Consider the following 15,645-nt stretch of genomic DNA (forward strand, 5'->3'; position numbering starts at 1 on the left):
GAAAGTTTTAATATACCAAACACAAGCTCTGAACTGCCCGGGAGTTTGTGGACAGTCCCTCTGTCTCTTTTCTTTCTCTCTTTCTCCGGGAAATGAAGCTGCCTTCATGTGCGCTCGGAAACGCCGAGATCTAAAAACCATCTGACGGAAAACAGTAATAGTGCTACATTGGGGGGTTAAAGGACACAACAGGACGTCACACAGATGGGCCGTTTCAGTGACACTCCCCCCACCGCGCCACCCTGCAGCGAATCACCGGATCGCTTTTTTCGGTCTGAATGCACCGTACTGGTGCACTTCTGCACAGTCAAGTTCAAAAATAGAACAGAAAACCCCTTAAATATTTTTCACTGAGTTGATTTACACTGGAAAAGTGGAACTGTGAAATTCCTTTGTCCAAAGAAACTTAGTTTGAAATATTATAAGATAGATATATCTTATAATAGAAGATATATAAATCTATAAGGCTATAGTAGATTGAGTCTTGATTGATCTTTGGCAGTGTTCTCTGCTGAGGATAGGCCATTTACATTGAAATTCACTGTAGCGAAAGACATATTTGACAGTTCAGATGAGGTCACTTATGCAAGTACACACACAACCCATGCATTAAATCACAGTCCTATATCTCTCTCTCTCTCTCTCTCTCTCTCTCTCTCTCTCTACCACCCACACACACAAACATTACGCACACATCTGCTTCTTTTTTAAGACACTCATAACTCTTCCAGAGGAAGGCACACACACACACACACACACACACACACATGCATTACATACATTCCTGTCCCTTCCATCCCATCTTCAAAGAAATCAGATGCACATTCATTTAAACTAGGGCTGCACGATATGAGAAACATATCTAAATGTGATTCTTTGACTGATATTGCGATTGCAATATGATTCTCAATATTGGTAGGAATGATCATGTTTGTACTGATGTTCCCATTTTCATTGAAAAATATAAAAATTTAAAAGATTGAAATGATTATAGTGGGATCTGTACCAAACAAATATTTTGAAAGATTCTTCTTAAGACTTGTGACGTCTTTGCAGCACCATAATACTTAACTCTGAATGGTTTAACAACATAATATGCCTTTAATAAATATTGTGAACAGTAACTCATCCGCCCTGCTGTCATTCGCCAAGACATAGTTCTGGCACATAAGTCCCTGTAGAATAGGGGTACGTTGCGGCTGTAAGCAGTCCAACAAAGTGCTGCCGCGTGGGACTAAACACACTAGTGATGGCCAAATGAAGCTTCGTGAACCATTTTCTCTTTTTTCTGAGCCCACTAGATGGGGCTCGCTCTTCAACAAAGGGTTGAAATCACACTTTTAACCTTTTAACTTTAACCTTTTTCTTTGAACCGAGAGCGCCATCTAGTGAGCTCAGAAAATAAAGAAAATGATTCACGAAGTTTCATTTGACCGTCACCAGAACACACTGTGACACGCTCAAGATTGTATCGCAATGATTTATTCCTCCACACGTAAAATACAACTAGTACTGCAGTTATCAAATGTAAAAGTTACTTTGTGAGTCGAAATAAGTGCGTTAGTGCGGCGGTCAACAGAAAGTGTTGGCTCCCAGGCTCACAAATATAATGTTATCACTTCCGCTCAAGCCGCGATGAACATGCCCACCACCTACAATATAAGTGCACAATATAATAATCAATGAATAATATAAATAAGACCATAAACAACACACAGTATGTGGCTCCTACAGGGTATAAACCATATCACTGGTGAGGGATTTCAAAGTCAGGTCAGTTTGATCATTGATTGAAGTGGGAAAGTGATATTGAGTTGAAACGTGATCCAACATAAGGTCAGTACACGGAAACTCTCTCTGTGTGTGTGTGTGTGTGTGTGTGTGTGCGTGCGTGCGTGTGTGTATGTGTGGTGAAGATGAATCCTCCAGAAGACCTACTTGCCCCTTGCTCTGTCAGAAGGAACCATCACAGGAAGCCCAAAGCAAACACAGGCCAGACGGAAAACCATCACTTTACAGGCTTCCCCAGTATCCACGCTGAGCCTGTAAAGTTAAAAAAGAGAGACAAAATTGTGTGAAATCCTAACCTCGTAAGCGTTCCTGATATTGAGCGGTTGTCCCGTGGCGGCTACATGTCCCACAATGCCTTTGTTCCACTCCAGCCGAATGCAGCTACTGGAGGACTCCTCCAGCGTGGATCCCTCCGCAACGTCAAACAGACGGCTGACCAAGAACTTCCTGTTGGAGCTGTCCTCGCCCACCTGGGACCAAACACACACAGGATGGGCTCACACAAGGGATTTAAAACAAGAAAATAGATGAAAAAAATAGAGAATAAGTTCATAATCCAGAATAGTACTATTCACAACAAATCTAATGGAACTAGAACTAGAGGATTTGTTATTCCTTTGTACAGAAATAAGTAGTAGTAAAAGTAGTACAAAGTAAATTGAAGTTGCACTAATCCATATTTTTATATTGACAATGGATCAAATGACTATGAGTTATGTAAAGGGGATCACGCATAGTGACAAATCCACAGGACACTATCACCCAACTCTGCAGTTCTCCTCAGCTCCATGGAACGTTTTTAATTTCTTTGAACTTTTTAACTGCTTTGGCTTTCTGACCCGCCAAATCTGCTCTCATCTACGGAAGAGGATTAGGGCCACATGTGAAAAAATATATTTGAGTTCTGACTTTAAAGTCAGAGTTCTGAGTTAAAAGTCAGATGTGTCATGTCTTGTTTTACTTCCTGCCTTGCGTCTTGTGTACCCCACGATATTACAATATCCAAAATCTAAGATGATATCTAGCCTCATACATGTATATCGATGTCGATATAACATTGATATATTGCCCAGCCCTACTTCCTGCTGCTGTGGCTGACCCCAGTGCTCCAGGTGAAGCAGTTAGAATGACAGTTTGAGCCACAGCCCTTTGCGTTCCTACCAGGAAGAGTGAGTAGCGGTCTGCAGCGATCAGCTCATTGATGTGGAGAAAGATCTTGTGGCAGAGTGCTGTCACATCCAGATGACTTGACACGTCCTTCACCAGCTCCAGCAGCCTGGTGCAGCGGTCCCCACCGCTGCCACTGCCTGCCCCGTTGCATCCACCTCCATTACCTCCCCCACCAACACTACCGTCACCCATCACTGAGCCCCGCAGAGGGACACTTTCACGGTCAGCGTCACTCAGAAACGTCAGAGAGCCCTCAGAGTCTTTAACCACGATGGGTCTGAGTGGGCGGTCAAACTCGGATGCAGAGATTTTGCGAGTCGGGGTGCCGGGGGCTGGGCTGGGGACTGGGGATGGGCAGCGGTTGTCCAGGTGGCTTATGTTAGGTGGGAGGATAGTTGAGGCAGATTGGGGGCTGGAGTCTGTGGAGGACTGGGGGGCTCGCTGCTGTGCAGGATTTTCTTTAGAGGCAGATGTCTGGATGGAGTGGACGCGCTCAGCAAACCAGGCATTCACCATCTCCCTGCAGAAATAGAGAAGAAAGTGGATTAGACACTTTGCCATATTGTAACAGACGGTATTGTATCCGTACAGTCTCTTATAGATTTACTGTAGTTAAAGTATACCAAGCAACATCAGCACAGATGGAGGAGCTGATAAATTTGAAATAGCTGTGATAAAACCTCTTCTGAAAAAACCCACCCTCGATCCTGAGGTCTTAGCAAACTATAGACCTATATCTAACCTTCCCTTTCTATCCAAGATCCTTGAGAAGGTAGTTGCTAATCAGTTATGTGATTTTCTACATAGCAATAGTTTATTTGATGACTTTCAATCAGGATTTAGAAAGAATCATAGCACAGAGACGGCAATGGTGAAAATTACTAACGACCTTCTAACTGCTGCAGACAAAGGACTTGTCTCCATTCTTGTTTTCCTAGATCTTAGTGCTGCATTTGACACTATTGACCATACCATCCTGTTACAGAGACTGGAAAACTTAGTTGGCATTAAAGGAATCGCACTAAGCTGGTTTAAGTCCTATTTCTCTGAGCGATCCCAATTTGTTAACATTAACGATAAACCCTCCAAGCACGCTAAAGTTAGCCTTGCGTTCCTCAAGGCTCAGTGCTTGGACCAATTCTATTTTCCTTATATATGCTTCCTCTAGGTAATATTATTAGGAAACACTCAATTAACTATCACTGTTACGCAGACGATACCCAATTATATCTGTCAATTAAGCCAGACGAAAGTGGTCAGTTAGCTAAACTTCAAACTTGTATTAAAGATATAACATCCTGGATGACCCACAATTTCCTGATGTTAAACTCAGACAAAACTGAAGTTATTGTGATGGACCAACGCACCTCCGAACTTCATTATCTAAAGATATAGCTATTCTGGATGGTATTGCCCTGGCCTCCAGCACTACTGTCAGAAATTTAGGAGTTATTTTCGATCAGGATATATCCTTCAATGCCCACTTAAAACAAACCTCAAGAACAGCCTTTTTCCATCTTCGTAACATTGCCAAAATTAGGAATATCCTGTCTCAAAACGATGCTGAAAAACTAGTCCATGCATTCGTTACTTCCAGGCTAGACTACTGTAATTCCTTACTATCAGGTTGCTCAAATAAGTCCCTTAAGACTCTCCAGCTGATCCAGAATGCTGCAGCACGTGTTCTGACGAGAACTAAGAGAAGAGATCATATTTCTCCTGTATTGGCTTCTCTGCACTGGCTTCCTGTGAAATCTAGGATCGAATTTAAAATCCTCCTCCTGACCTACAAAGCTCTAAATGGTCAAGCACCATCATACCTAGAAGACATCTTAGTACCTTATTGTCCTAGTAGAGCACTACGCTCCCAGAATGCAGAGCTACTTGTGGTTCTTAGAGTCTCTAAAAGTAGACTGGGGGCCAGAGCCTTCAGCTATCAGGCTCCGCTCCTGTGGAACCAGCTCCCAATTTGGGTTCGAGAGGCAGACACCGTCACCACATTTAAGAGTAAACTGAAAACCCTCCTCTTTGATAAAGCTTATAGTTAGGGAGTGAGGAGTTGCAGCGTCCGCCTAACCCGGCCCATCTGCTTCTCTTCGTAGTCATCAGTTTTATTTATTATATAATCAATAATATAGCGAGAGTAGAGGGAGGCAGGCCAGTACAGCCCGATCCGGTTAGGGAGAGTTCTAGCCCGACCAGGCACCTCTCTTTAACCTGCCTCTCTTAGTTATGCTATTATAATTCTAGACTGCCGGGGAAGTTCCTTCCTTCCTATGACACACTGCGCTGCTCTCTCATCTCTGTTTCCAATTGTTTCCTTTTGTATGCATCCTGTCCCAGAAATGCTTGTTACTAACCTAGCTCTGGGGAGTTTACTCCCCGGAGTCCTTATGTTTCTTCTTCTGATTCTCTGCAATTCCCGGCCGTGTCCTGCTGCGTCCGCCGCATCCACCCATGCTCTGCAGCGCCACGTTACATCCCGCAATGCCCTGCTGTGATGTTCATATGCACAGAGTAGTCAGGATCCGGTATAGGAGACTGCACTACTCAGTATGACACGATGTGCCCTGCTATGACATGAACTTCCACGATGACCTTCGAAGTCACTGTTCCATTATCTTTAATGTGACTATTATTTGCCACTGTTCATCACACCCCAACCCGGCCCCTCACGACACGCCACCAAGAGTCTGGGTCTGCCGAGGTTTCTTCCTAAAAGGGAGTTTTTCCTTGCCACTGTCGCAATAGCCACTGCTAATGCTTGCTCTTAAGGGAATTACTGTAATTGTTGGGGTTTTGGAATTTATAGAGTGTGGTCTAGACCTACTCTATCTGTAAAGTGTCTCGAGATAACTCTGTTATGATTTGATACTATAAATAAAATTGAATTGAAATTGGATAAAGACGTCGAGCAGCGCATCAGCAAAGCAAGACATGCCTTTAGAACACTCCAACCAGTATGGCTCTTTTCCCAGCTCTCTAGGAAAAACACCAAAATCAAAATTTCCAGTACAAACGTAAAATCTGTCCTTCTATATGGCTGTGAAACCTGGAAAACCACCAAATCAATCATCAATAAACTACAAGTGTTCATAAACAACTTTCTCAGATACATACTGAGGATTTGGCTGCCTAACAAGATATCAGATGTAGACCTGTGGAGACGCATGAACCAGGATCAAATCCACGTTGAAATCAAATCCAGAAAGTGGGGATTGATCGGTCATACACTTAGGAAGGATCCGAGGAACATAGCAAGACAAGCTCTGGACTATAATCCCCAAGGCAAGAGGAAGCTAGGGAGACCTAAATCCAACTGGAGGTGGTCCACACTTGATGAACTGTCCAAGACGGGGACCTCCTGGCACGAAGTGAAGACCTTAGCGCAGAGGAGAGCGAGGTGGAGATCCATGGTGGACGCCCTATGCTTCCAATGGGGTAGAGGACTAACCGTAGGTTAAAGTGTCAGGAATGATAATACCACCTGAAAGACGAACAGACCATATTATTTAAGACTTGACACTCCTTACATAATGACTTTTTAAGCAAACATACACAGACCTTCATTCCTGACAGTCGGAAGAGAGCACATATGGAAAGTATGAGTAAATACACAAGACCACACACTGTTGACAGGTAGTGTTTGGACTACAAAAGTAGCACAATTACAGTAGTGTATTGCTTTTTCCTGTAACGCAGTAACATACTGCACTACTAATAAAATGTTGGTAATATTATACCTGTTACAATATCAGTAACGCAAGTTACAATGCATTTGAACCCGAAATGAAGTGGTGTTATATTTTTTAAGAATTCACCAACACCGCGAAACATTTTGGCACCAGAGAAAAAAAATCTTTGAGTAAAAGAGTACCGTTATTTCCTGTTGCTGGAATTCGATAGTTGAGATGACTGCTGAGACTGATTCTACATTTGTGGGACATACTTACATTGAAGCAAGGTCAACAGCTGTGTCCCAACAGGTATCAATACAGACAACATCTATGTTCCGACAGGTAACTTAGGAACAACATCTGTATCCCAACAGGTAACGGTACGGACAACATCTGTGTTCCGTGAGGTAACGTTACAGACAACATCTGTGTCCCAACAGGTAACGTTACAGACAATATATGTGTCCCAACAGGTAACGGTACAGACAACAGCTGTGTCCCAACAGGTATCGATACGGACAACATCTGTGTCCCAACAGGTAACGGTACGGACAACATCTGTGTTCCGAGAGGTAACGGTACGGACAACATCTGTGTCCCAACAGGTAACGGTACGGACAACATCTGTGTCCCAACAGGTAACGGTACGGACAACATCTGTGTCCTTACAGGTAACGTTACGGACAACATCTGTGTCCCAACAGGTAACGGTACGGACAACATCTGTGTCCTTACAGGTAACGGTACGGACAACATCTCTCTCCCAGCAGGTAACTTACGGACAACATCTGTGTCCCAACAGGTAACGGTACGGACAACATCTGTGTCCCAACAGGTAACGGTACGGACAACATCTGTGTCCCAACAGGCAATGGTACGTCAGCGAGGACAGCAGTGTCTCCGAGCAACTGACAGATATAAACATGTCGGGAATTAACGTTTAGGTTTGCTACACGTAAATATTAGGATTATATTTTATCAGCGGTGGAAAGTAGCTATACCATACTTACCTCCATTTTCTTCTACTTTATACTTTTACTCCACTACAGTTCAGAGTCAAGTATTATACTTTTTATTTCACTATTAATTTTATAATTTTAGTTACTTTGTAGAGTCAGATTAATAATGAATTATAATTAAATTGAAATGGATAGAGATGAGACTTTATTGATCCCATGGTGAAAGTCACAAGCTAGCTACCTGCCAAGTCATGGGCCTACTTCCGCTATTATTTTGATTAAAGTGGAGACAGTTATATTGTAATATAACTAATTACTCTTAAATGACAGTAACTAGTACATATAATTTATGTATATTTTGGAACTAACTTGCCCAACATTGTTGACAGTTGTATCGCTAATCAAACCCCCATATTCCTGTGTGTTCCTGTACCAAAACAAAACATGCGTCTATCCAAAACCATTTGCGTAGCTAATTTACACTGCAATGCGCACAAAAAAAGTAAATACAAAGGAGAGACATGGGTAACCACTGTAGAGACAGCAGGAGGCAAAGCAGCTGTGGCTGACTGGACTATGAAATAATTGTTTTTTCTGCCTGCTTGCCATTTTCAGACATTTTCAAAAATCTTTTTTTGAAAAAATGTTTCCATGCTTGATGTCAATGGTCCCTATTCCAGTTGTAAATATTTCACATACTTAAAATGAATCTTAATGAGAATGACTCCAACTGCAAACAAGTGGGTTGCAATTCTTAACAATTCATTCTAACAATAGCCACTTGGTCCAATCAGTCATTTCAAGAGTGTAATAGAGTGTTTACTTGTTTGTGTTAAAACCACTGAAATGTATTATGTGACATGCTAACACACAGTGTAACAATATCAGAAGAAAAGAAGAGTAATAAAGTCAGAAAACACTATCATCACTATAAACAAGTCTGGATCAACGGAAGTACATTTGTCCCTCACCTTGCACTTCGGGAAATAACAAACTAGCAAGCTATGCACTGAAAAGAATATTTGGATGGTGCAACAGGGCAGGCCTGCTTGGTTCTTTCTGTGAATGATTGTAAAGATTTACAAAGAATATGTTTACGGCATTTCCTCTCTAACTGGGACGTTTTGGGACTGATTGGTGGGATTGCTGTGGACGAAGTACACACGGTGATACACTGGTAAGAGCCAATGAGTTTTAACCATGTATCCAGCTAATTTAAATAGCTCACGTTACTCTATTGTGTCAACAGTTAACGTCATTTAATATTGTATGTGGCATTTTTTGTGTTCCACCGAAACAAGTTCCTTCCTGAGACTATTCTGCAGAGCCACCGTTGCTGCGTCCGGAGCTTAGCGCTGCCCAAGACGATTGTCATTGGTTTAAAGAAATGCAAACAACTCAGAGTGTTTTTTTCTCCTATCCCAGAATGCATCTGGGGTGTAGCCAGACCTTACTCCACAGCTCTGTGGAGATAGAGCTGGCAGTTAAAGGCTACTACAAACACTAATGTCGCTCGATGGTGTTTTTTGCCCCCAACTGCTCCTTCCAGGCAGCACTGCAACCGCTGCCTTCAAGGCACCTAACCCTAACCTTAACCTTAACCCTAACCATAACAATAACCATAACCAGTGCCTACCAACGGTGCCTTCCAGGCAGCGCTGCCTGGAAGGCACCGCCTGACCGTTGGGGGCAAAAAACACAGATAAACACTAATGTCAGTCACACAGCAATAGCTATCTTAAGTTTGCTAACATAAGCCACCATAAGCTACGGGTCACACCAGACCAGTTCAGCAGATGTACAGTGTTGGAATAAAGCCTGACATCTGTCCCTCCCCTTCTGTTATCTCCGCTATCTATTTTGCAAGGGCTCCGTCACTGCATCTGGGGCTTAGCACCGCCCAGGATGGTTGCGATTGGTTTGAGGAAATGCAAATTAGTGTTTTTCCCCTATTCCGTAATAGATAAGCAGTGTAGCCAGACCATACCCACGCTGACACAGCACTGTGGAGATAGGTCAATGTGAGACTACACCAGACCAAGTAAAGCTGTAGCAAGAAAACCCTTGAGTGTACTGAGCTGATCAAGGCTCTGTTCCTGTATTGCTTATGAATTCATCTTTTCAATTGTAAGACAAAGAATGTGTTATTTACTTTTTCAAAGTGGTGTAGAAGTCTAGCTTTAAGCTTAGCTTTTGGCCAAAGATACAGGCCTACCCATGGTTAGGGAATAACAAAATGACCTTAAGCAGAGCTCAACGCTAACTTTTTAAAGTGGTAGCCGGCTTGGCCACCAGGCATCAGCTTTTGGTTGCCGAAATTGACAATACGGTTGCCATGAGAATCTCTCTAATGAGCCAACACTTAGCCCAATCAACTTCAACAATGCAAACACACACAAACACATACACACACGCTCACACACACGCTCACTCACACACACACACACACACACACACACACACATGCTCACACACTCACATTAGATTTGTTCCAGCAAATGTCCACATTATACACCTCAGTGTACACAGGCTAAATGAAACAGTTCATCACTTGATATCCACTACGCCTGCATTCACTTTCTGTTATCCATGCTCACTCATAATTCATCTACAAAAATGTGTTATCAGTGCCCACATTCACTGTATTCTTGCTGTCAATATTGCTTACAGCTTACTGTTCTGTGATTTAGTAAAATCCCTATTAGACGCATAAAATGTGCAGAACAAGTAAGGCAAAGACAAATCTGTTTCTTCAGAGGAAAGGATTAGGAGGAGAAGACTGACATGAATAGCAAGTGGTGGCTGGATGAGATAATATATTACAGTTTTTTTCGATTGCTAAATGACAGACGGCACAACTGGAGTAACGTGCAAAACTCTAACCACAGTCTGCACAGCAGCAGTTCATGTGGACAAAACTCTAGTTCGTTTTTCATTGCTTGCCCAATCAAATTCAACAATGCAAACACACACACACACACGTGTTCAAGCATGGTCTTCTCTGCTTCGGCTCTAGTTTTCAAACACGCTAAGGGTCATGTGAGTCATTCTTCTTTCACAGCAGCCAGAGGAACTATTCACCTGAGTGTAAGGGAAGAAAATAACCATGTATGGCCCAGAGCCAGGCAAATAAAACTTGGAAAGCCACAGAGAATGGTTGTGGCTGTTGGCTGTTATCTGACTACAGTGTGTAAGAGCCTTCGAGCTGCCTGCCTCCCCACAGAGCCGACCCTAATGTATCCAGGGGAGGTGTGGCTGAATCAATACTTCTCGAAGAAATGCCTCTCAACCACAAAGGCTGATGTGTGCAAACCTCTCGCAGCGATACACTTTTTTGTGTTTTTTGTAATGCAGTCAGAAAGAGACAAACCAACAAACATGTTCCAATGTGACCGATTCAGATGAAGTGCCAGGCTGATGAAATTCACAGATATGCCTACTGCAAAAAAAAAAAAGCCTTATACAGTAAAGCTGCAGTAGCCTGAGAAAGGCTGATTTAGAATCTGTGTTTGCGTAACAAATTAGATGGCTAATTTGCTCCGAGTCACGCTCTCTGGGGTCTAAAATGAGGCTGCCACAGAAAAAAAAGTAATTTAATTCAAGGCACCTATGTGGACGGCTTGTATAATTATCACCAAGGACCCAGTATACAACAGTACACGCTGAGAATTAAACAGAATAATTGGCAGCAGTAAAAGTTAATCATTTAAGGGCCCTGTGCAACTCTCAGAGCTGTTACTGATTGTGGAGTGAATGGTGAAATGAAAAGGAGCTGAGCTGTGAGAGGAACTGGCACCGCAGAGAGAGACGCTCAGTGAATCCAGCAGAGTGCATTCCAGCAGCTGTGCAGGTACACTACCTGAGCAGGGACACAAAATGCACCTGAAAGACCCACAATCCCTTGTGAGAGGAGGTTTCCTGTTAGATATGATCAGGGCAGGGTCACATAGCTCTCCTGTTTTTACTGTAATACAGAGGTAAAGTGATTACTAACAAAACAATTTGAACTAACAGAGGAAATGAAACTGTTTCTGATTGGCTGTGGGGCTGCACACAAAAGCAAAGTGAGGGGTTTTGTTGTACAGATTCCCACTGGAAACTACAATCACATTCACCGGCTGAACAGAAAGAAAGTAAATCAGGTTTAATGACCCCCCCATCTTTATACCTTGACGCCTTCCTGGTAAAGTAGGAGTGGGTGAACTCCAAGTGGTCGTCCAGCCACGCTTCCATCCTCTCGCTTTCCGGGGAACAGCAGTCCTCCATGGCGCAACGGCGACAACAGAGTCTCCCGCTGTGAGCTCCGGTTACCGGCTACATCTAACCACAGCAGAGCCGGTACCGAATGATGAATACGGAGAAATAGAGAGAGAGAGAGAGAGAGAGAGAGAGAGAGAGAGAGAGAGAGAGAGAGAGAGAGAGAGAGAGCTGCATGGGGGCCGGTCCGTCGGTGCGCGCGGATCATAAAGCATTGACTGTGCGCTTCCTTGTTGGTGAAGCGACTATTGAGAGAGGGGGGGAGAGGGAGAGAGCAGCAATAGGCAACCCCCTGTCTCTCTCCTTTATCAAAAAGGACGGTCGCCACGAATAAACACTATAGCCTACCCTACGTTGCTAATGTGATAGCATTGAAACAATTAACGACATTAGACATAGGCCTACTATTGAAAAACAAAGATGCATATGGTGCGGTCAGTATGGGAGTAAACAATGGCTTTTTTAATTCAATGTACTTCATTGTAATGTTATTTAATGACTTTGCTATGAAGGAAAAAGGCAATGATGATCATAGCCCAATACAAACGTGTAAATCATTTTAAACTGCGGACTTTAAAGGGTCACTCCAGTGATTTAGCATTGCACTTTCACACATTTAGTGGACTCACATGGGCTGATTCAAGTTTGTCATTCAAAGGGACTGTCAAACCCCCACCTCCAAGGCCGAAGTGCTGGGGTGCCCGGGAACTTTTAAAAAGTGATTTTTAAGAAGCCGGACAGGAAGCTGGATACGTGCAAAAACTGTGGCGTTTATTAACTAAACAACAAAGAAGCATACTCTAACAAAGGGCACAAACGTACAGAACCCCAGACATGACAGCCGAAAAACATCAAATAAATTGTGGCCGGAATACACTCATTTGTGGCCACGAAATGCTAATTTGTTTACACAAAATAGTATTTGTCTAACTATAATGTGGGCATGTTCTGGCTATTTTGGCCTATTTTCCAGTAAACCTTGACGTAGGCTTATTGGCAATGTAATCAAAATGCGTTGGGAGGATGTTGTATATGGATCGTTTGCTCACTGGAACTACATCCCCGAGACGTCGCTCCGCGGCGTTTCAGCGATGTGTAGCCGCTCTTACCACGACTTAAATTATCAAAGTCATGCTGATATTTACAGAAGGCCTAAACATCGTCCAGACGTCTGCTATACGTCCTGTAGATGCTATACTCATATTTATACATCGTCCAGACGTCTGCTATACGTCCTGTAGATGCTATACTCATATTCATACATCGTCCAGACGTCTGCTATACGTCCTGTAGATGCTATACTCATATTCATACATCGTCCAGACGTCTGCTATACGTCCTGTAGATGCTATACTCATATTCATACATCGTCCAGACGTCTGCTATACGTCCTGTAGATGCTATATGTGGCAAGGTGTGTCTTACAAGACAGCACATTTGCGTAGATGCTAAGGACTTAAAACATAAAACTACTTAATCACTTATCTTTATCAGTGTCTGTCACATTCTGAGTAAATGTGTTTGAATGGGTGAGGTTGTTCCTGCAAAGCTCAGCATTGTCAGCAGAGGGCGCTCTAGGCTTTACAATACACTGCGCAGCAGTAGCTGACGCTGGCAGTAGAAGTAATTGTGATGAACAGTTTAAAGTGATGGTTCGGAGTAATTTCACCCTAGGCTGCTTTGCACCTTGACCTCGAGCCAAACACCCCCCCATAAGCTTTTTTCCCTTGTTATAACATTGGTCGAGTTAGAGTTATCAGCTGGTTAGCTTAGTGCAGGCGCTAATGGATCCACGTTTGTATCTCGTAAATTACCCCACTAATAATGCCCAAAACTTCTACAATAGTACAAATAGTTTCTGTACGAGGCATTAGAAAGTTTGTAACTACACCAGAAGTAGATTTAAATAACACTTGCCTGATGGATATTCTTCTCGGCTGCTACCGCACTATCGCGATGATTATAAAGCTAATCATTGTTAGTGCGCTTACACTAATTATACAGTGTACTTTCATGTTATCTTTTCATGTTATCGCAAGGCATTGGTTCCAAGAATGTGGTAGAAATCAGACAAAAACGTGTAAGAGTCGACATACCCACGCTAACTACAGCTGATATGCTAATGCTGTAGCCTGTGTTATCATGGTCAAGTCTGATTGTTTAAATGATCATTTCTGATAATTTGGTAATGAGTTTGCATAAGTCTTGTATGTTTGAATGTGTTTTATTGAAGTTTGTGTCTGAGCAATGAGAGAATAACAGTGACAGAATTTGTGATTTAAAACACCTTAATTACATTAAGTCAGCTCATAAACATAAATCGTTGGGGTTTAGGAATAGGATAGTTCATACTATAGTATAGACTGGAGTAAGTTTAAGACACTATTTTTCCTGGTGTTTTTCATATAATCTAAGTGTATGCATTACTTGCATGTTTGTGTTTCAAAAGAGAGTAATTAGACGCAAAAGGGGGATTCTACAGCTAGTGTTACTTACTGTTACTTACCTGTAAACCCTGTGAGCATAAGAGAGAAATGTAATTGAGCACTTACCATCATTATTTAGATAGGAAATCTGTGAAAAGAGGATGAAAAGTGGTACAGAGATAAATGTGTGTCTGTGGCATTGTGTATGAGTTTCCATTAATTTGGGCAGGGGCATTAGTATGTGGTACAGGGTTATGGTGTATAGGAGTACAAGGTAACATATAATGTGCATGGGCAGTAGAAGTAATCGTCAGTACATGAAGAACGAGTTTAAGTATGTACGCTAGAGAGAGCGATCCTTTTGATTTGATTTGATTATCGCCAATAAGCACACGTCGAGACAATGTGCTTACTGGGAAGTAGGCCAAAATATCCAGAACATGCCCACATTATAGTTAGGCTACATCTATTTAGTACAAACAAAACAAATTTTTTAGTGGTAACGGAACCCAGAGAAATACAAAAACTAAATTAAACTAAGGCAAAATAACATCAACCAAACAAAACGGCAACCTCACAGCAAGCTTCCAAGTCCTTTCTCTCTTGCCCTTCTTCTGAAGGCACTTTTAATCCTTCAGCCTCACCTAACTGGACCCTACCACCTGCACAGGTAAGGGGGAGCTAAACTGAAAGAAAACCTTAAAGCTATAGTGCATAGTTTCTGTCTCTCCTATGAGGAATTCAAAGTAATGACAACAAAACTGTCGGCGCATCCACATGACACAAGCCTTACGTGATCGCCCTTCATCCCGACCCCTCCTCCACACAGTTGCTAAGTAGCCAGTCGGACAACCACCCAGTACTCCGAGCTCAAAATCCAACATGGCTGCTCTGTGCATCAACAGCAGTGAAAGCTGTAGTAACATACAGTTATAGGCACTTGTGTCTCACTGAATCAGTCGTACATACAGTTAAGCTCCGGACGGAGCCATGGTGCCTCTGCTAGATAGTCTCGGGAAGGAACTTGTTTTGGTGGAATGTGTACGTTCAAAAGTAGTTTTAGTCGTGCAACAGAAAACTCAGATTGGACAGATAGTCTAGCTAGCTGTCTGGATTTACCCTGCAGAGATCTGAGGAGCAGTTAACCATAGTCCTCAGAAATCCACCGGAGTTTAGAACGCCAACACAAAGAAAGAGGAAGGAGACAGACATCTGGCCGTAAATGAGGGACACCCAGCGGAATTTCCGGCGGGACCAGAGCAATCCTGGAAGTGGAACGTTGTCGATATAGACTACCTAAACCCTGATGTGGTATTACAGGAAATTAAAGATGTCTATGTGCAAATAAAAAAGAAAGTTATGCAA

At 42.7% G+C, this 15,645-nt stretch overlaps 1 protein-coding gene across 3 annotated transcripts in view; it reads right to left on the reverse strand.

Moving 5' to 3' along the window:
• The window catches only part of pde5ab (phosphodiesterase 5A, cGMP-specific, b), a 118,587-nt gene that overhangs the window by 78,598 nt on the left and 24,344 nt on the right, over positions 1-15,645 (reverse strand). The window contains exons 1-3 of one of the 3 annotated variants that reach the window (XM_039822909.1): positions 11,766-12,063; positions 2,953-3,481; positions 2,088-2,261 (exon numbers count right to left, since the gene is read on the reverse strand). In XM_039822909.1, the coding sequence (XP_039678843.1) occupies positions 2,088-2,261; positions 2,953-3,481; positions 11,766-11,863 (801 nt within the window). In that variant the 5' untranslated portion in view covers positions 11,864-12,063. Of the gene's footprint in view, positions 1-2,087; positions 2,262-2,952; positions 3,482-11,765; positions 12,064-15,645 lie in introns of those variants that run through there. The other 2 variants (XM_039822908.1, XM_039822910.1) reach the window with 2 other exon arrangements.

This window comes from Perca fluviatilis, chromosome 14 (genome assembly GCF_010015445.1).
Source record: "Perca fluviatilis chromosome 14, GENO_Pfluv_1.0, whole genome shotgun sequence".
NCBI classification, from domain to species: domain Eukaryota; kingdom Metazoa; phylum Chordata; class Actinopteri; order Perciformes; family Percidae; genus Perca; species Perca fluviatilis.